Here is a 21,954-nt window from a genome sequence, read left to right as displayed (position 1 = left end):
GTGCCTTTCTCCAGTGTATCTTATCATTGTTAAAAGGCCTGGTAGCTGTATGAACAACGATTTATTGCCTTTCTGTAGTGCAGACAGTTCTTATAGAACAAGAATTTTGTATCTATCTTCATATACAGGAAAAAAAAAAGTTAACTTTGGGTTTTAAGCTCCCAAATGACTTCTGAGAACAAGATGAGCTATTTGCACTACTGAAGAGCTGTAATCCTGCCTGGAACAACACCTTTACGAGGAAATTCTGTGGTTTCTGGGTGGATTTAGTGCCTGTAAAATCAACAGTTTGAAGGAAATATGAAGAACAGAAAAATGTATGAACTATATATGAATAGCTAAAAGTGATCATACTCCTTGGACGTTTTCCCAGGAGAGAATGGCTCTTAAATGTAAAGACGAATGCTCAGAGAGTTAGAACTCTTCTCTAGTGCAGAGAAAGCTTAACAAACATTAGTATAGTCCAAAAAAAAAATCCCCCCAAATGTATTTTGTATTTAATTGAATATTTTCTGTTAAATAAATCCCAACAACATGATAAGAGTACTTAAGGGTTTTAATTTCATGCCTTAACCAATTGTGATTCTGGGCAATTGGGAGACTGCAGAAACTTAGATGCCTTGCTTCAAACTCCAAAGTGCTGTAAATGATCAGTGAAGTTCCTTAACTGGTTTCATAAGAACTTTTCAGACCCAGTTGCTCCTTTCTCCAGAGGTTTAGGTCTTTAAGCATATGAGTGAGTTAGTGTCAGCTGCTGATTATTGTGTATTAGTTGTTCCATGGTTAACTGTCGAGGGCATCTACAGGCCTGCAGCACTTACAATTCTTACAATTTATGTAACTTACCCCTGCGTTGTCTCTGCCAGTCCAAGAGGTCTATGAAACAAGTGATGTGTGGTAACTTTGTGGTGGTCTGTTTATTTGGCAAAGCTCGGAGTGCAGGATACCCACTGTTTTCCAACTGTCCCTACTGACCCAGGTAGAATACGGAGGTGGAAAAACAAACCTGCATGAGTCTAGTCATAGTGTGTTTTGGAGGAACTAGACCTTTCACGTAGAGGAGTTGTTTAATTAAAAGCTCTGCGATATTGCTGCATGTTGAGAGAGAATTTTCCAAGCCTTATGTTTTTCTCTCAAGTTATTAGACTATATGTACTGCAAGCTGAAATAAATGTGCATTGTAAGAGAATGAATTCCATCCGCTAGAGATGATAATTATATCTTCTTTCTCTGGAACTTTGATAACTGTCTTAAAACTTGGGTTTTGTTTGAAATACTTAACTATTGCTTAAGTAATCATTTTATGTATTTTTGCTTGCTGTTGGTTATTTTAAACAGCATAGTAGACAAGGAGTAACCAAAGTATTGTCGTGATCTCGGTGTCGCCAGCTGCCCAGGACCTTTTCTTCTCAGTGTTCTATGAGAGTGTAAAGTCAGTTATCTCTTCTGATCTTTATAGTCTTATCTGTGGGCTTTTCTTGAAATAAGACCCAGATTAGTAAATGGATGGAAAATAATTTGGACTTCTAGGTGGAAAGTTCAATTAATCCCACATATCTAAATGTGGAAAGTTTCAAGCTTTGCAGCTATTTGAGCTAGATAGGTTTATCCTCTGATATTGTAAATGTTCAAATATTTTGTCTTTTTTAATGTGTGTAATAGATAAATTTCTTTTGTTCTTGTTGGCACAAATTTCATGATTGATGTCTGAATTTCCACAGGAAATTGTTTCTCAAGTTCCACTGCTGCGACATATTATTACAGTGGACGGCAAACCAACAACATGGTCAGAGTTTCCCAAGGGTGTCATTGTTCACACTATGGCTTCCGTGCAAGCCATGGGTGCCAAGGCAGATGCTGGTAGGTTATCTTTTCTTTCCATTTGGATCATGTAAATTATTGTCCTACTTTGACCCTATTGAGTAAATTTGGGAAAATTGCACGTCTCAGAAAATTATGCAGTGGATAAAATGCTTTTAATAAAAACGTCTTCTCCACAAGCGTCATGTATGTCAGAGAATAATTTTTAGCATATCTATTTAGACCAGGATAGAAATTTAGCATGCGTTCTTATGATCAGATGAATTAAAAACAGGTTATTTAGAACACACAGAGGAAATACTTCTGCATTTTATAGCAAAAGGCATCAGTAATACACTACCGGTAAATTCACAAATAACAAAATGTAAAATAGCTATTTAAACCGGGTAGAACTTGGTCACGGTTATTGTAAGTCTGATAGTCTCAATCTACTATGAAATTTTCTTGAAATTTATTTCCAAATGATGTAACGTTCTTAGGGTTAGAAATAAAGAATTTCAGAAGGTGTTTTAACTATCTTGTCAACAAATTTTTACTCTTAGCTCTGAAGGGCTGCTAAATCTAGTATCTTAAGGTTTCATTATATTCAATAGTTGATTTTGTTCTTGTTCTTTGTGTTTTCAGAGTCTTCTAATCATTGAAGGCACATGAATGTTGCAATGAATTTTGTTTTAGGAGTGGGATGGGTGTTTAATCTGCCTGCTGTTGAAGTTTAGGGGAATGGCAGTTGTGCTGCCAACATGATAACCTCTCAATTTTTTAAAAAGATTGTTTTCCCTTTTTGATGTACCAGTTTTGTTTACTCTTAAAATTGTTTAAGAAAACACCAACAGAATAAATTATGGCTACAACCCATTAGCTCCTTGAGGCTTTTTAATGCATTTGCTATGTAACAAGGTGTCTAATCCTTCTTCCTCCAATCTTTCAAATATTGCATACAATAAAGGAATGTTACCTTTGTTGAGTTAACCACTCATAAATTATGGAATACTACAAGAAATTTTTTATGGTCAAGCATGTTCTGCTTGTTACATTAAATCAATGAGGTTCTTGTTATGTTGTTTCCTCTCTGCCGTCATTGCACAGGATGGACAGGGTTCAGTGAGTGGGAAATACGCTTTCACTGTTCTCATTCAGTGTGTGTTTTGCCACAAGTATTGTACATTATGCAGTTTTTCCTCTGAGTATACGCAATTGTTTTCATATTTTCTTGCTTTCAGTGCAAGTATTTAAAAATGCTTTAATCCTAGTAAAGCTATTGAACTTGAATATTTATAGAAATTGGAGGTCATGTTGGCCCAGCAGAGCCTTGCTGTGAGCGCTTAGATGAGGCAGCGTGTTACTTCTCTGCTGCAAGTGCATGACAAAGGAGCTTTGCAAATGGGGATTTGCCTTGTGCCAGCTTGGAACCATTGCAGCATAGCTTCGTAAGCATATGGAGCTCAGTGGCGTTTTGGAGAAGTCAAAGACCTGCCCATTTTTCTGTCTTCGGCAGGAATACAGGAAACGTAACAGGAACCAAGCTGTCTCCTAGGCTAGGGCAATCACTGGAAGTATTGCTCAGCTCACACAAAGAAGCCCCTGCTCTTTATGAAGGCACTTAAGCTTGCCCACAGTCTTTTCAAATGAAAGCAAAATGTAATGTCAATAGTCATGTTATATTAGAACAAATGCTATAATATGTTAGCATGTAAGATCTCCCAATCTGATAGGCTTTCCACATGTCACATTCTCTTTTTTGATGAAAATTACAGGGAACAAACAGCAGGCCAGGCCTGTACCCTCAGATATTGCAGTGATCATGTACACAAGTGGATCCACAGGAATTCCCAAAGGAGTTATGATCTCCCATTGCAACATAATTGCTGGTATAACTGGAATGGCTGAAAGGATCCCAAATCTGGGGTATGTACCAACAATTACTTAACAAAAATAAAGAAGTTGGGTAGCTGCATATAATTTTAGATGAATTATTGTGTAAAATATTAACAGTTGTATGTTGCTTTGTCTTTGACGCATCATACTGTGCACTGATGTCTGAGCATCTTCCAGTACTGCATTAAATGACATGATTACTCCATGTGCTGTCTCTCTCATCTTCTGTATGTGGGCAAGACCGGGACACAAAAGCCTGTGAGGCCGCCTTGCAGTAAAGTGGTTGAAAGCTACCTTAGCAGTACTTCCTTTGGTTAGTGTTAAATTCTGTGGTTTCTTTCTGTTTGGTGCAGTTTTTAATCTTGTCCACAGAGCTGCCTTTGCAACCATAACACACGGTTAATTGTCTTGGGATGAGAAAACATCACACTTCATTCATGCCATAAACCTACAGTATGTAATAAAAGAATTTTGAAACTAAGTCCATCATATTTGAAATACGTTCATAAGCTCAAATGCATTCTTCTACTTTTCTAGCTCTTCAGTAAGCTTTGTATAAATTTAGCTTAGTGACTCTAATGGTGTGGCATAAACCTATTTCTTAAAAATTCTTTACAGGGAAAAAGACATCTATATTGGCTATTTGCCTCTTGCCCATGTTCTGGAACTGAGTGCTGAACTCGTGTGTCTGTCTCATGGATGCCGCATTGGTTACTCTTCACCACAGACATTAGCTGACCAGGTACGTTGTTGATATAAGCCCATGTAGTAGAAAATTACTTGTCAGATCTTATTTGTGTGTGTTTGCGTATATATGTATATACGGTGTGTTTATTTGTTTGATATTGCAATACATTTCCATTTCTACAATTCATGAAACAGGATATTGGGAGTTATAACTGATACTCTGGGTTAGTGTTAATTGTTTAAAATAGAATTCAAATAAAAATGGTTGGAAGATGTGCTATGTTATGTTGTTTCTTATGTCAAAAGTCTTGAATATGTTTGCTAGTAAACTTGTTCTTCATTTTAGTCCTCTAAAATAAAGAAAGGAAGCAAAGGTGATGTTACTACACTTAAACCAACACTAATGGCAGCTGTTCCTGTAAGTAACTAAAGAATAATATAACATGTTAAAAATAAAACTCATCATTCAAATTTTATCAGTAAAATAAATGCAATGATCATTTAAAATATTTTTTAAGTTGGCTTAAAATAATGTATTTGGTATTTATTTATATGTTGAAGATAAACATACATCACATGAGTGTCAAACTTGGAAGAAGTTTAAATAGCAGTGCGGATTAGACTGCCACTTTAGTAATCTGTTCATCATAATAAGCAGTGTGTGTGGATATGTACATACATGCTGTGCATTTACATGTTTATGGTATGTACTCTCTGCCTGATGGCTGTTTTTATATCATATATATGTAAAAAGATATAAACCTTATGGAATAATACATACATGATTTGAAAATAGCCACAATGTGATAAAAACAGTCCTTGACGCAGACTTCTCTTTACCTCATTAGACCTTATCTGGGAAGAGAAAATATGTTTCCACGTTGTAACATGTTAAAGATGGTGTTTGCCTGTTTAGCAAGCAATGTGCTGGTTTTCACACTAATTTTTGAAGTGAGCATAAGGTGGTAGTGAAGAGAAATGGACTCATACCCATGTAATACTTCGTTGAACAAGGATAGTTAGCAGTAGGCAGCGTGGGGTTGAATAGTGCTCCTGCTCAGATTTCTGCTCTCCTCCTTTATATGAGCATCTTGCTATTTTTTAGTAATGGAAGAGAATGCAACTGGGAGTGGTCGTCTGAGCTACATTAGATTTTCTAGATTGTTTCCTTTTTATTGTACTGAATTTAAGATTTCTCTTGCTTTGAGTTGAAGTTTTTCTTTTTATAACCAGGAAATTATGGATCGGATCTACAAAAATGTCATGAATAAAGTGAATGAAATGACAAGTTTCCAGCGGAATCTATTTATATTGGCCTACAATTACAAAATGGAACAGATTTCCAAAGGTTACACTACCCCGCTTTGCGATAGGTAATTTTAACTTTTTTTCTTAATGGTATCAGAAAATACTTACCAAAATCTTACTACATGACCAGTATCTGATTTTTATGCTTTTCTTTGTTTTAATGTTTATCCTTGAAATAAAACATGAGCAGGCCTGTAATGAATTGTAAATTGAAACAACAAATCTGTAGTTTGTGAGATGGCTTTAAATATTCACTGATATAATTTAAATGACTTATGTAACTTGAAGCTGATTTACATTTGTTGCATTATGTTCATCAGGGCTTTAGTGATGAGTTTATACAGTTCTTGGGTAAGATAGGAAATCTGTAGATATTTGCAGTCTTTACATTTTCACAAAAGTCAGACTAAAGGGTAATTACAAAATTTATAGTTTATGTAAAATATTTTTGAAGAGAAAATCACAGCTTTACCATCTTACTGAAACTGCACTTTCAAAATATTTAATCCATCTTCAAGTCAGAATGTAGAAATAAATTTTTGAAATGTTGTTTTTTATGGAAAATCTTTAAATGTGCTCCTGCAAGGTTTTCTGAAGTTTATGTGAAGATGGATGAAACTTAAAACTTAAATACAAAATCAGATCTTTTGTTTTTAAGCAACAAATTCTTCATATTCTCATCTTTGTATTTTAGCCTTATTTTCCGGAAAGTACGAATGCTGCTAGGTGGAAAAATTCGCATCCTGCTTTGTGGAGGAGCTCCACTCTCTGCAGCAACCCAGCGATTTATGAACATTTGTTTCTGTTGCCCTGTAGGACAGGGGTATGGACTAACTGAATCAGCTGGAGCCGGAACCATCACTGAAGGTTGGTGTAGGTGCATCCTTGCTGAGTGCTCTGTGGGGATAATCTTTGACAGTCCCTTCATTTGGTTTTTGCCTTAAAACATAATTAGGAAATGCTGTTAGTCAAAAAATTTACGAAACAGTAGGAGTGCTAGGTTTGACTCATTGTGCTAAAGCTCATGGGGTACATATAAAATCAGTGTTCTCATTTGTAATAGAGAAACTTGTAAGAGCGTGAATGAGATCTTGGCAGTATTGCGCTTACTAGTTGAACTGAATAAAGTATTAATTTCGGTGAGCATATTGAGATGTTAGGAAAAAAAAGAATAAATACAAAAACCTGTGCCAAATTTTAGCTTTAGATAACATGGAACTTCATGGTTACAGTTGCTTTTTAATCCTAAAATTCCACTCGTATTCAGTGGTGGCAAAAACAGTTAGAGCTGCTGTTTTTTGTCAGTGGTGCGATCTAGCAAGGAGTCATATGAAAAGTATCTAATGTTCATTGCTATTATGCTGGATGTAGAACATGTATTGTTCCTTAGTGATCCACAGACTACTGGGATGTGGCTTTTATTCCAAGAGGTCTTTGGTAATGGCTTCTTTAGTAGTTTGGAGGAGGAAAAAAGATCACTCTAGTAATTTGGGAAGGTGCCAGGATGCAGAAGCATTGGGGATTGAAACCAGGGAAGTGAATCAAAATGCTGAGTCTGTGAATTGTTATGAAATACTGTTGCTTATCATTTCAAAGTCACGCAAGCACTATTAAAAGTTGTGCTGCTTCTACAGTGTGATCCATGTGGACATGGAGTCAGAGCTGTGTTGATCTGGCTGGAGCTATCTGTAAATACAGCCATCTACTCTATTGCAGGATGAGGAATTTATCTGTATTACCTTGATATATCCATTGGTATTTTTGGAAGTTCTGTTGTGTACGTTAACATTAAACTTCAGAAATAAATAGTTAAATTTCACTAAATGAAGTGCATGACAACAAAGATTTTTCTTGTCAGTTTTGGTATTTTTTCCTTAAAAATGCTTTTTTAAATTTTAGTTTGGGATTACACTACAGGAAGAGTGGGAGCACCTTTGGTCTGCTGTGAAATCAAATTAATGAACTGGGAAGAAGGTAAGAATTTATATGATTAAATTATAGTGCATTTGCAAGACATGGTAGTTTTCTGTAGGATTTTGCTTAGTAGTACTAATTAGAAGACTGTTTCTTGCCTTTTATTTTTTTTAAATCCTACTTTTACCTATATACATTTGAACCTGTATACATTTGATCTTGGAGGGGGAAAAAGTAAAATAAATTCCTCTGATTTTTAAATGTAAACATATCTAGACAGAAGCTATCAACACATCAATAGTGTTTTGATTAAGTTATATTATGGCTTTCTTTGCCAATACTTTTTTGTTTATTTCAGTCACTTTAAATGCATATTGTTTAAGTGTATACAGCATTGCACCTTTTTCAAGTTTGGAGTAGTATTCTTGCAGGAGAGGGTGTAAGTCTTGTATGTTGCATCTTGGAGTTGGTTTCAGTAGACTTTAACTGAAATCTATGCACAATACCTTCTGTTGTCATTAAGAAATTTTAAAATAGACTTCATAATATTATTAATAAAATAAGTAAGATAGTGGCATATGGAAAGGTAGCTTAATGGATGCTGTATAAAATACATTTAATGAAATTTGAAGTGTGTTTAGACTATTTCCTCTAAGGTAGGCTTTTATGTATTGCAGAGTAGAACTACATAATACTTGAGGGAGTTCTGGGGCTAATATAAGACCTTAGATTTTGGTAGTTTTTCTTCCTAAAATACAAGATGAAAATTATATATTTTTTTTTTCATTTGAGCCTGTGTGAAGCTTATAAAGCATGTTAGTCCAGACCAAAAAAAAAAATGCATAGATGTGTCATCTGCCCTCCACATGCGTGTGAATTTCATTGTTTGTAAGCACGTATCTTAAACAGCTGCTTATATGCTGAAAAGAAATGGAACCAGCTCTTCTCTTACTTTATTATTCAGGCAGTGTTTTCAAGTGGTGACTAAGTGTTTTTTGAAGTGATGGCTAAGGACCTATTAATTTTTTTGTATTTAAATAGTAACAGTGATAGGAATTCTTGCTTTGGAATATATTTTTAATTCCTGCTAACTTAAGAAAAACTATTTTCAGGTGGATATTACAACACTGATAAACCATATCCTAGAGGTGAGATTCTTATCGGGGGTCAAAATGTGACTGTGGGCTACTATAAAAATGAAGGACGAACCAAAAAAGATTTCACTATTGATGAGAATGGGCAGAGGTGGCTTCATACTGGAGACATTGGAGAGTTTCATCAAGATGGATGTCTAAAAATAATTGGTGAGTTCATAGATTCAGGTAAACACATATAAACAGATTATTTTCAGGGCTGCTAAATACTGTAGTTAACAAAAAAAAAAAAACTACATATCTTGGCATGCAGTCCAAAATCCTATGATTTATCCTAAGAAAATTCTGATATCTTAACATATAAACATCATCATGTGCTTTTAAAGCTATTTTTTAAAACATTTGTTTCCTTTCAAAACAGTCTGAACGTTGACTCCAGTCTGCTAGTGAGTAGTAATTAGTTGAATGTAGGCTACCTTGAGCTAGATAAGCTGTCTTAGATTTTATAACTTTGTAAGTGTGAAGTTTGGTAGAGTGAAAGGGCTCTTTTGTAATGTGTTCTCAGGAATTAATTTTTTTTTTAACCTTACCATTCTTTATAATAAGAGTATTCCTTTATCGTAAAGCAACTAAGGGAAGAATATTCTAAGGTAAATATCTTACTCATAAGACTGTGATAGTCTCCTAATGCTTTGACATCTGTAGGCACAAAAATAGGTGCCTTATAGACTGCCAAGTGTCTCTTGAAGTCAGTGGATGATTCAGCATGCTCTTTAATTCTGAAAACTAAGCTTACTTGTTTTATTAAATGAGTAAGATCTTAGGTCCCATTGCAGCTACCTTTCCCTGGTCAAACAGGTAAAAGCCAAAAAACAACTTTGCCTGTTTGAACACTTGTACAGGCATATAGCAAAGGAGAGGTATTCCTGGCTGCCATCACAGCTGAGTGGGTACGGTGCTATAGTGACCTTGACTTTGTGTCTACGTACAATAAGCTCAAGTAATTTGGGCTGAATTTTCAGTTTCAATTGTTGTGTTTCAAGTAACAGATGGACAGTTGCACTTTAAATATGGATTTAGCCTAGGAATAAATAGCAAAATGTCACCAAATGCTGCATCTGCTGCCTCAGGCATCTGGACCAGACAGCACAAAATGTGTGCTTCTAGCCAAACACTGTTTTTTACGTAACCCTAGTTGTCTTCCATTCACTTGCTAGTGCTACAATATAGGAGACGCTGTTTAAAGGCAGGAAATGCATAGAATTGGTGTGGCTCATGCTTAAGTGAAGGACAGGTTGATGAGATTGAAGTCTGGAAGTCTGATATTAAATCTGGTACATTCACCAAAAATGAATCAGCTTTCCTTTTGACATTTATACATTTCAGAAAAGTATAAATTCAATGCCTAAACCTTTGTGTTGCATAATTAGCATTTCTTTTTTTCCTCAATAGATCGTAAAAAAGACCTTGTAAAACTTCAGGCAGGAGAATATGTCTCTCTTGGCAAAGTAGAAGCAGCTCTAAAGAATCTTCCACTGGTAGATAATATTTGTGCATATGCAAGCAGGTAAGAGGCAGCTGATGTTTTGATGTTGCTATATTCTTTGTCTATCCTAGTGAAGTCATATGCAAAATGTTTTTTCTTCAAAGCATGGATTTTTTTTAACTTGTTGGAAAAGGATTTTATTTTAAATACAATGGAATAGCTTTCTTTATCAAAACTAAACATCTGAGCTGTATGTTTTTATTTTTCTTTTCCCAATTTTTTCCACTGTTTCTTGGAAATGCCAAGAATGAATCTTTCACTCCCTTTTTCCCAACCTGAAAAGCAGCTGAGCTTTGAAGGCTAACTGCATTCATAACAGACATCACTCAAGCACTTTAGAGATACTACCTATAGAAGTCCTAGTAGACCTTGCTCCTTGCTGTATTCAGCTGTGAGCTGTTTGTCAGAGGAATGAGGGGAATGAAAACAAAACCCCCCAACAGCCCAGAAGCTGCTTTGTGTCCATGCAGAACACCAGCAGAAGCCTTGAAGCTGGAGAGAAAACACTGTAAATCCTATGCAGAGCCACAATCGATAAAAAGTGATGAAACATCCTTTCTATTTTCTTTCTAAGTGTACTACCAAGTTAGGAATATAAGGGCTCAAACATGTCTGAAGTTTCTATTTGTAGAATTTCTTATCTGTACAGAATATAGACTTAAATGTACAAATATCCTTCAGATGCTTCTGGTTTCCTTTTGTCATTTTGAAATTTGGAAGGTCATTTTGGAGCATCTGAGTGATCAGAAATGTTCTATTCGGTATAATATACATTCAAAACAAGTCCCACTTAACTTTGAAGGAGGCCAGAACAAACACACCAGAGAATTGCTCAGTAGTAATAGTAAATTAACTTCTGGTTTGTTCACCTGGTTCTTTGTGTTTTTCTTAACTAACAGTATTCATCTCATAACTTTAGTTTTGACAGTTTCATAAAAATAGGCTAAGACATATTGGACATACTGCTGCTGAGAAGCTTTCATGTTATTAGGCTTTTATTATGGTTTTCACCTAACGAACAAGTCTCATATTTGCTTACTTTGACTGCCTGAGGTTACATGCATGTTCTGAACACTCCCTGTAATCGATGGAGAAAGAAGCTCCTACAGATGATGATTGCTGCCGTGCTATGAGTGGAATTCATTCTAGAACTGTACTGTCAAATTTTTTGTTAATTTTGCCAGGTCAACGTAGCATTTACAGTGTACTAGAATACTTAAAAAGGACCTGTAAATTTCAGTAATTCTTCTACAATTAATACCTTTGTATACCATAATTCAAATACTTGATGTGCGTTGACTGATATTTTGCAAAGTGATAGCAATGAAGTTTTAAAATTACTAGGATTGGAATTTCTGAAACAGACTTCTGTGGTCAGTCTGTAGCATTTCTTAAGTAGAAGAGCCATCCATTTTACTGGCCAATCTAGCAAAACATATATATTGCTTTTCCTAATAATAGCTTCTTAATTGATGCACTTTTTATTGTGTCATAAGATCATTGTTGCAAAAGTGTACTGTTATTTTTTGTATGCTTTTGTTCAGCATAATTTGCAGAAAGAATTTGGCTCTTGAAGAGCTGTATAGGAGTGTAGATTGAGTAAACAAGAGAGTTCAGCTTGAACAGATCAGCTTTCTAGATATACTTGTTCTTTAATGGTGTTACATTTGCCTTTGACATTTATGAAAGCTTTGAGACTTTATTTTTTAAAATATTAGTGTTTGTACAGTCAACTCCATATATTTGGAATATACACCTGACTGAGTTTGAAAAAATAAATTAAGTTAGCTACCTCTACTAGTTGCAAAGTTATTTGTGAATTACCAAGATAAGGAATTTGTGGCCAAATCTGGTTACATGTTGCTGCAAAAAAAAAAAAAAATTAAAAAAAATCTCACCAGTTTCCACTGTTTGGTATGCTGACTGTAAAGAAGTGAATTGGGACAGTAGAGCTGATCAACCTTCCGTTAGAAATTAGGACAGATAGCTTGATCAATGGATCTCAAGCATCACATCAAGAAACAGAGTAGTTCAGTCACCTGAGGAACAGGCAAACATGGTGAAAAAATGAGTTCTCAGCAGGAAGCTCAAGGATACAAGGACCAGACTTTACAGAATTGGTGGTATGGACATGTAGTGCCACTGCAGATGTCTTTTTTGATAAGTCTGAGGGCTGTATTCAGACAGGATCTCAAGTACAGAAAGGTAGGAAGGATGTCTAGTGTAGGAGAGACTTTGGCAAAATCTGCTTTATAAAATGAAGAAAATAAAGTGAAGAGCTACAGAGAGGCTGTGAGCTCCAAGTGGCTGTTTCCAGAAAAAAAAGTGTAGTTGAATGAACTCATTTGTCCATAGGAATTTTCAGATGAACTGGAAGCTTGAGGCTTATCCAGCCAAGCGATTACTTCTATTTGCTGTTTTTCTCTGGAGATGCTGAAGTATTGCTGAACATGGCCTTAAACATGTCAAAAGAGCATAGGAGCCAGGGATGAGAGTGCCAGAGTCCTTTGTGTTCTGCATATAGGTTAGCTGGGAACAGCCGTGCCGGAGGTAAATACATGGCTGCAGAGTTAGTGATGGAAAGACGTCCTAGGCAGAAGTATACAAATACAAGAAGGGAGGAGGATCTGGATGCGTTTGGATGTACAATATATACATGTTACAGAGTAGATGCCAAGTGAAGTCACAAAGGGTTTGGTGCAGCATATGGGAGAGAGGCAAAGACAGAAGGTGAGATGCAAGTAGTAAGTGATACTGAGGCTAATGTGAAGTCTTTCTGTAAATATATTCTTAGAAAACTAAGATGGGTTTGGAGTCAGCCAACAGACAAAGCTTGTCAGCAGATGATGCCAGAGAAGCCTATGTTTGTGATGGACTTTAATGCGGTCTTCACAACTGCTGTCAAATGTAATTCGTATCAGTGACAAAAGAAAAAAAAACAGCTTACATTGACCAAAAGGGTCTTTAGAATTAGTGTTTTAAAATTATCTTACAGTCCTTAAAAGATAAACTAAAGTAATCTCCATACGAGGGTTATGGTTCAGTATTTTTTGCATGAACTATCTGTGTAGTGGGAGAGAGTTGAAATGATTTTTTAAGTCTGTAGATGGGTAAGGTAGGGCAGGACTGAGGTAAAGTGGAGGACAGAATTAGAATTCAGAGTGAGCTTGACTAGATGGAGATACTGTTTAAAAAAAAGGTCAGTTTAAGGGAGAGTGTATGTAAATTATACACGTAAATGTACAGGATAAAGAACCACCAGATGGTAGCAGTTGAGTTGCAACTGATATGAGTCTGCAAGTGCTGTGCTGTTTTACGCAGGTAAATAGGATAATATGGCATAATCAGATGCACAACAATCTTTTTGCTCTAATAAACATTAAAGGGTGTCGGTTCCATACACAACACTTCAGAAAAGGTGGACCTCTTGAAAAGAGTCCAGGAGGAAACGGAAGCATCTGGTCACAGCTCTGTGAGGCATGACTTACAAGGAAGGGGCATTACTTAAAATCCTAAAGAAAGTTAAGAAAGGCAGGAAGACTAGAAAGCTGAGAAGGCGGAAAAAGTAGTAACAGTATGTGAAAGAATAACTAGCTTCTGTGGAAAGGAGAGGAACATCTGAGTGTTGGCTGTATGACAATACAACTGATGTAAACTGCAGAAAGGAAAAGTCAGGATAGCCATGAGAAACAGCTTTCCAATGGTGAGAGCAGTGATGTATTTGTAATGTTCAAGAATGGGTTAAGTGTCTTTTAGATGGAGCTGATCTTGCTTCAAAGCAGGTGAATGAATTAGATCTACTTTACTCCATCTCAAAAACCTTGGTTATTTGTTTCAGGGCAGATTGTGCTTCAGTGTATTCCAAATACTTTAAGGTCACAGCTTCATACGTTCCAGGTATATCAGAAGTAGACAAAGATTGCCAGCAGTAGAGTGAGCGTATGGACAACCACTTGAAAGAGAAAGAGAAGTCACTTCCCTTACAGACGCAGGCGTTCTTTGAGATGTGTTGTGCATATGCTTATTCCACAACCTGCTCTCCAACCCCTCTTCACTGCAGTCCTCTACTCCTCTACAGTAACTGGATTCTGCAGTTGAGAGGAAACTGAGGTAGGGAAGCCGCACTCCAGTCTTCATACCGGGATGCAAAACATGAGGAGAGGCAGGGCACATTGACATCGTGTGGGTACTGCTTCCCCAAAGCCTTGAGCATGAGGCACAGTGGAATATGCATATAGACAGCACACCTTGAAGCAATCCAGTTGCTGTAAGGTAAGTAGCTTCTCTTTCTACTTATTTTGAAGCAGGCAAAGGTAATTTGTGTACTACTTCAGAAAGTTTATCAGGTGAACAAAAATCAGCTGTTAAGAGCAATAACTGTATGAACTGCACCCCCCCACACTTGAAATGTTGTGTTTAAAGAGTTGTTAATGTTACAAAATTCATACTAAAATACATGTACTTCTCAGTTTCCATTCTTATGTCATTGGATTTGTTGTGCCAAATCAAAAGGAGCTTGTAGAACTAGCTCGAAAGAAAGGATTTAAAGGAACCTGGGAAGAGATCTGTAACAGTCCTGAGATGGAGAAGGAGGTACTGAAGGTGCTAGCTGAGGCTGCCATGGCAGGTGAGTAGCTGGGTGGTAAATATTAGCCTTGTGGACAGTGATGTCTGTGAAATGGATAAGCATATGCCCTAAAAATATGTCCTTGTGCATGTGTATTTTACTGTGTTGCATGAGAACATATATGAAGTGAAATTCTCATACAAAACCCAACAACAGCAACAACAAAAAGAACAAATGTGGGTAGGTCACAGAACCGGGTCAGTTCTTTTGGTTCGTTGTCATCTTGTGTTGTGTAGTCTTGTAACTTCTCTCTTTTACTGTGGCCAATACCTGAGCAAAGAATGTAAGTACAGGACAAATACATCAAGCATAGCTCAGTTCCCTCTCTATGTGTGTCTGATGCTGTTCAGGATTTCCTGTAGTATCTTCTTGATACGTCTGTGGGGGGTATCGGGCAGTCTCACATGCTACATACCTCTGTGTAGGTGATTGGGGAAAAAAAGCCTGCAGTGAAGTGGGCTCTTCCAGCCTCTTGTGATTTCTGTCTGAGGGATTTCCTGAACAGAAAGCAGTGTCTTTGTAGCTAATGACTTTCAGTAGACTTCTCTTCATTAACTCTTCAGCCCTATTTTAAAGTTACATCAGTATCTGTGCTATCTTGTGGCAGAGTTGCACTGCGCAGCTATGTTAAAGGTGAAGAAATGCCTTTTGTGTATTTTAGCCCAGCCATCTGCTAGTTTAATTTGATTCTGCTGAGCTCTTGGGTTGGAAGAGCCAGTGAACAGTCACAAATGCAGTCAGAGCTTTTCTCTGTCTATTATACTTCCCCTCAGCTGTATCTTTTTCATGCTAATTGGCTGTAGTCTATTTAGCTATTCTGGTGCAGAATTATTCAGTGGCACTGTGATACTTTTTCTTCGTACGTAATAATTCTGCCTTGTTCTTTTGCACTTGACTATTACCAAGAACTGAGCTTTTTACAAATAGCTGTCAGTTACAATGACAGAATGGTTGTTAAAATGGTCAGTGTGGAGTTTAAATTTGTTTTTCGTCTGCATTCTCTTTTATATCTTTCTACAATGAGTGTTTTCTGCTGTTTTGTTTTGCAATCACTCTGTATCATGATGTCCTTCTGCAGCTCTTTGCAATTTGCCTTTATCTTTTCTATCCTAGATAATTTTATACTTCCAACAGTCTTTGTCCTGTTAATCTTCACCTCTCCTCCATATTGCTTGTGAATATTTTAAACCTCTGAGTAGTATATTTGCAGAGTTCTGTTACTGGAACATAATCTTACAAAGAATGCAGTCTCAATACTGCAACAGACATTTTTTTCTTGCCCCGTGTCTCTAACAGATTTTCGTTCAAGGCACAGAACATCTGGGCAAAATCTTTCTAAGAAGCTGCTGTGGTGGAGCTCATGTACAACATCCCCTTCTTTTTCTTTGTTGTGCAACACTAAGTATTTTAAAGGGAATTGTATTGTTGCAAATAGATCGTTACAATCAATGAAATGGAATATTTGATTTAATCCTGAGGCATTTCTACATATATTGTGTCGATTTATATTTGTGTCTTTCCCTTTAGTATCATAGGCTTTAAAGTAAGCACTGAGGCTTTTCTGAAGTTAGGGAGCAGCACAGATACTCAAACATTGGGGGTTTATTTCAATATTTCTGGGGAACTGGAGAACAATCAGTGGTAGATCCTGTAACTCTACTTGTGACCGCACTGGGGTTTATACAGCTTGACCATGGGGAATTTGTGAAGCGTTTCTTCAGTCATATCACACGCTTTTGTGTGTGAGAATATGGTTCCTCTGTTTTTTGGTTAATTGTAGAAAAACAGTTATGTTTACATTTTGCATTAAAAATGGTTGTGTGATTTTTGTCTTTTGTTTTTGCAGCCAATCTGGAAAAGTTTGAAATACCAGTAAAAATCCGTTTGAGCCCTGATCCTTGGACACCTGAGACTGGCCTAGTGACAGACGCGTTCAAACTAAAACGCAAAGAGCTTACGGCATACTATCAACAGGACATTGAACGAATGTATGGAAAAAATGTAAAATAATTCTTTTTCCTGCACCACTTTGCTACGGTGAGCTTGGATCAAATAGGAAATACTTGAATTGCCTGTCTCAGCGCTTGAGATCAACACACAAAACCACCATTCCTCATTTGCAGCATAAACTGTTATTTCTGATAACATCACCCTGATGACTGGCAAGTTTAGTAAAATGTTACGGCAGCAAACTTGTGTCTGTCTCCTTTTTTTTCCCAGTTTTCTCTGCTACCTTGTCAGTCTGTGGATTTTCCTGACTCTTTTTGGAAAACCATGATTCTGAAGCCTCAAGTTTTTAAACATTTATAAATCCTGTAAAATGTTTTATTTGTATCTTTAACATTTGGATGTATATAGAGAGAACTTGGCTATATAAGAAATGGTAATACTGGGGGCCTTTTTTACCTAATTATTTAAAGATAAGGAGGTATTCATGTTGTGACATTATGTAAATTAAAAATGCTTATAATGAGATCACTGTTCAACAGGGGACCAGGTTCTTTGCTGCTGTGCTATTTTTCCATGTAAATCTGAGGGAGAAAATGTTTGACACTATAGCTTGTGTAATACACCTTTAATACGTGCCTAATGGTTACTTTTATTTTTACCTGTAAATGAAAAGGTGGTCATGGCACAGCTCTGTATAAAGGCGGGTACTCTTGCAGGTGTTAGTTAAATCTTTATTAATACAAAAGATGATATTAACACAGCAGAAATTACACCTAAGAATTTCTCAAATACAGAAACTTCTTTTTGAAATAGCGCATGACCATTCCATACAGTAGCTGAATTGCATAGAGCCAGTAGGAATTCAGAGTTAATTTCGTTTAGCGCTTTGTAACTTTGACTTTTTAGCAGAGGGACTGTAACAAATTCTGTTCTGTTTTGTTATCTTGTTAAATTTGGGCAACACACTGGGTTTGCTCTTCTGTTGTTTGTGGAACTCTGATAAGAACCCTCTTCTGTGCTAGCTGCAACCCAATCTTACTGGGGGGGGATTTTTAAAGTCATAATGACAGTTACGTCCTCAGCTCACACAGTGCCTAGCTGCCCTTTGTGCCATTAAAAATCTCCCTTCTAATTTTGTGTTTTTATTTAGCGTTTTTGTTTTCCTTTTAAAAACAAGCATTTGAAGTATTTGTCAGCCAGAGTCATGTTTGTTACTTGTTTAATCATTACACCCAATTTCTTACTCTGGGAAGGTCACAATTCTGTTTTACTACAGATACGTGAATATTGTTTGAAGAGTTGTAGGGGATCTTTCTGTCTTAAGTGAGAACATTTTAGATTTGTTTCAGATGTGAATTTTATTTTCAAAATACTTCTAGAAAGAATATTTTAGGGTTACATGAAAATGTGATAAAGCATACATCTGTCAACTTTGTAATGGGGCAAATATTAAAACAGTTCAATAATAAGTTAATTCTCATGTTTATCATCTTTACTTAAAGGTCTTGATGCTTACTACCGCTGTATGGTAGCATACAGCAATTCTGAACAGCACAAGCTTTATCTGGCAGAGGGAATTCCTGCTGCTAGCACTTGTGAAGCTTTGATGCAGCAATTGTGGAAAATGTTTGATATGCAAATTCTTACTAAAAAGCATTCTGAAATACATTATTTAAAGTAACACTTTCCATTGATTATAGAAAACAGTTTCATAGCAGTTAAATGTTACTAAGTAGTTACTCCAGCTCTGGTAAAATGATGAGGTTTGTGCTGTATTTTATGTTATGTTTTCATCACTCCTGCTATTCATGGATTTCCTCTGCTGCTGTCTATGAAAAATTGTTACATTTGGTAAATTCTGGTATAACAGGTCAAATGGAAATACAGTTATAATTTATTTTTGCTTGTATTTAGAGCATTAATGCCTTCAGCTGGAAATGTTGGAAAACGAAGTATCGGAATGTGGAAATTGCCAAGTCTGTAGGGAAGTGTCACATCGTATATTAGGTTCTAATATATATCTGTGCTCCATCAACAGGTTCTTGAATTGTTTGCACTCAGCGCAGGATGTATGTTGATCAAATGGTTTTTGTTTTAGCGAAAACTAATAAATTGCTGAAGTACTGTGTATGTCACTTGGTGCATTGTGCAGCAGATTTAAGAAAAAACAGATCTGCATTTGGCAAATAGGGAAGGAATTTGAAATTAGTATTTCATTCTGCTAAGGGTCTAAATGCACTTTTGAGTAAATTGTAAATGAAACAAATGGTTTGGAAATAGTTTTTTGTTGTTTTGCTTGTTTTTGTTTTTTCTAATCCAATCTCAAGATTGGGTTGCAGTCTAACAGTGCATTTGATCTTTCAGTCCATTTTATATTTTAAATTGATGTCAATATATGTAGTTCCTTAGACATCAGTTTTGTTGTGAAACTTTATTTCTTCTACAGAATGTGAAAATAAAGCGGTTCATTCATTTTAGCTTCAGTGCAGAAGATTAGAAATACTTCTTAAAATACTTGCGTGGGCTTAATATCTTTGTGATGAGTGTGTTTTCCTTTCAAATTAGAACAAAACAGGGAATTTAATACTTCTATGTTCTGCATTCCTCCAGGTCCCATTGAGGCCACCTGTCCTGTGGGTGTCCGTGCTTCTCAGTGTTATCTGGTTATGGTGGGACTGGACTGTAAGTCACGGCTGATTTTCAGGTGCTGGGCTTCCTTGCTCCTGCAGTCTTAGTCCTGTAGCCTACTGTGGCAGCCAAAATCCCCAGCAGGCACCACATTCTTACCCTGTGCTCTTACATTGCTGAGCACAAAGGCAGCTTCAGGGAAATTTGGAATCCTGGTGGTACCAGCATAGACCCACTACTCACCAGCCAGCAATTTGCCTGGTTATCTTTCCTTTTTCTCATTGTTTTTGTCTTCCCGTGCCCAGTGTAACAAGATCAACATCAAAGCCACCTGATGGAACGTGTTGCACGTGTCCCCTTGCACATGTAGACAGCTGTAGAGTAAGTTCTGAGAAGTGCATGGTTAGAAGTAGCAGCCTCCATCACACGGGGGATTTTGTAGTGAGAAGAGCTGTAAACTTCTGAACAATCTTTTTGAGCTCAAAATAAGAACAAGGGTTATATACCTCATCTGAGGGGCCCCCAAAGGGGGAGGGGGGATTTCTACTAAAGCTTTTGTAAATATAAGACTTGCAGGATTCTGAATTGGGAATTGTAACTACTTTTCCTGTTGTGAAAATCTATGTAGTGTAAAAACACATTTCATTATAACGACCAACCAAGAAATTCCAAGGATCTCCTTTGAATTCCTACACTTACTTAAAAAAATGTTTCAGGCCTTTAGACTAAATTTAATCTAGGTGTCATAAATGTTCTTTGCAGAGAATAGTATTTTTGGGGTAGGTTGGAAAATTAAAAAATTATGTATCAGAAAAAGACCTTGCAAGTTAACTGATGCTGCTATTACTGCAGATTACACACAGCTTCCCACTGAGGTGTGGTCCTTCTTGTAGCTTAGCAGTAAAATATTTTGCTGAAATGAAAGCAAAGAACAATGTGCAACTGAAGCTGAGAACATAATGCCTGTCCTCATGCTGCTGATTCTATAGACAGGATGTGGAAAAAGTTGTGGGATTGAAACCATACATAAAAACATCCTATAAAGCTTGCAAATTTATGCAGAGATTGCTATAGGACATCCGACTCCTTTGCAATAACCTTTTTCCTGCTAGAATTCACAAGCTTTTATTCTGTACTAAAGCTACGTCTAGGCCATGCAATGCAGCATTTTTCATTTCTTTAATGTGGTGTATTAACTACGTCGGGCTTTCTATCAGTGTGTGTACATCTGTTTCCTTACCGGTAAGAGGAACAATTGTCAACTTGCATACACCTTGGGCCAGGCTGAGAAATGAATTGAATGACCAGTTGTATATTACTGTAATTGGTTATTTAATGTAAACTCATTTTTCAATGTGATCTTGGTTGTTACTATGACCTGCCTGAACATTGTATATCCTAATTGAGTTATATTGTATGAATTATTTATTTGTAATTGGATATCATGTTTCAAAAATAAAATTAATTTCACAAATTAGGCCCCATATGTCCATTTTTTTTTAAGTGGTGTCTCATTTTTATCAGTCTGGGCCTAGATAACTTACAGCTGTAAATGAGTGAATTGACTAACAAATTAGTTGGGAATGTGGCTGTTTAATTAAGAATGGGAACGGATCAAAATGTTGTGTTATAAAGGAGGTCTGTTGGGTGGTGGGTATGCCCGTGTGTTTTGCTTCCTGCCTCCCAGTGCTGGTACTCATGTTTAATACCTCGACAGTTGTCTGTGTTAATAGCCATGCTCTTGTGCTTTGCAGCTGGTGAATATTCAGGTTGGCTGCTTGGCTGTTAGCGCTGTACACACATTGTTGATTTATTTATCTGTATGTTGATGTTGTTGACAACCTTACGAATCTGCACAAGGTAACGGCACACCCTTTATGTGTAGGGCTCGCTAACTCAGATGTAAAGAAAATGACCTGCCATTTATGTTTTCCACTTTTTGAGCACCAGCCGTGGTAATACCTTATGTAAAGCTGTAAAGTACTGGTGTCTTTTACTGTGCTGGTGTATTAGCGCTTACAGCTGGTGTTAGATTTGTAAGTTTGTGGGCTGAAGGGTCAGATCCCAAAGTGATGCTAATGCTCGCAATTGGACTTCTTGAGATCTTGAGCAGTTAGAAGATTGTGATCACAAGCTCACAAACTGTTGATGAGATCTCTTTTTTTTCTTCCTTTTTTTTTTTTTCTTTCTTTACTTAAAAGTTCCTTAGATGCATAGGGTCATAGTGCTGGCTGAACGTGAAGCCTTCCCTGCTGAATAGATGATCTTTATCTCTTACAACCATGAGAATCTCCGGTTTCCTTCTGTTTTTAAGCAATATTCAAAGTAGTTGTTTTCTTTCCTTCAAAGGACTGACATTTTTTATTTCAAATTCATTTAAGATAATGTGACTCGATTGATTCCCCCCCTTCCCCCTGGGCACCTACAGCTGCTAAAATGATTTTAGGAGGCTCTTTAATAACATACACAGTTCTGAACTCTTATAGTAGGCAATTTATTATAGC

General features: G+C 36.6%; 1 protein-coding gene across 1 annotated transcript in view; it reads left to right on the top strand.

Moving 5' to 3' along the window:
• ACSL3 (acyl-CoA synthetase long chain family member 3) overlaps positions 1 to 20,926 on the top strand; it is a 48,973-nt gene extending 28,047 nt beyond the window's left edge. Inside the window, exons 6-16 of the mRNA XM_050712583.1 lie at positions 1,722 to 1,860; positions 3,576 to 3,726; positions 4,315 to 4,438; positions 4,730 to 4,801; positions 5,617 to 5,756; positions 6,386 to 6,558; positions 7,591 to 7,665; positions 8,718 to 8,909; positions 10,152 to 10,266; positions 14,715 to 14,872; positions 16,719 to 20,926. Of these exons, the coding sequence (XP_050568540.1) occupies positions 1,722 to 1,860; positions 3,576 to 3,726; positions 4,315 to 4,438; positions 4,730 to 4,801; positions 5,617 to 5,756; positions 6,386 to 6,558; positions 7,591 to 7,665; positions 8,718 to 8,909; positions 10,152 to 10,266; positions 14,715 to 14,872; positions 16,719 to 16,882 (1,503 nt within the window). The 3' untranslated portion in view covers positions 16,883 to 20,926. The remainder of the gene's footprint in view (positions 1 to 1,721; positions 1,861 to 3,575; positions 3,727 to 4,314; positions 4,439 to 4,729; positions 4,802 to 5,616; positions 5,757 to 6,385; positions 6,559 to 7,590; positions 7,666 to 8,717; positions 8,910 to 10,151; positions 10,267 to 14,714; positions 14,873 to 16,718) is intronic.
• Positions 20,927 to 21,954: the final 1,028 nt, after the last annotated feature.

Source organism: Cygnus atratus, chromosome 9 (assembly GCF_013377495.2).
Source record: "Cygnus atratus isolate AKBS03 ecotype Queensland, Australia chromosome 9, CAtr_DNAZoo_HiC_assembly, whole genome shotgun sequence".
NCBI classification, from domain to species: domain Eukaryota; kingdom Metazoa; phylum Chordata; class Aves; order Anseriformes; family Anatidae; genus Cygnus; species Cygnus atratus.
Note: the sequence above shows the minus strand (reverse complement) of the source record. Positions and strands in the feature narration are given on the sequence as shown.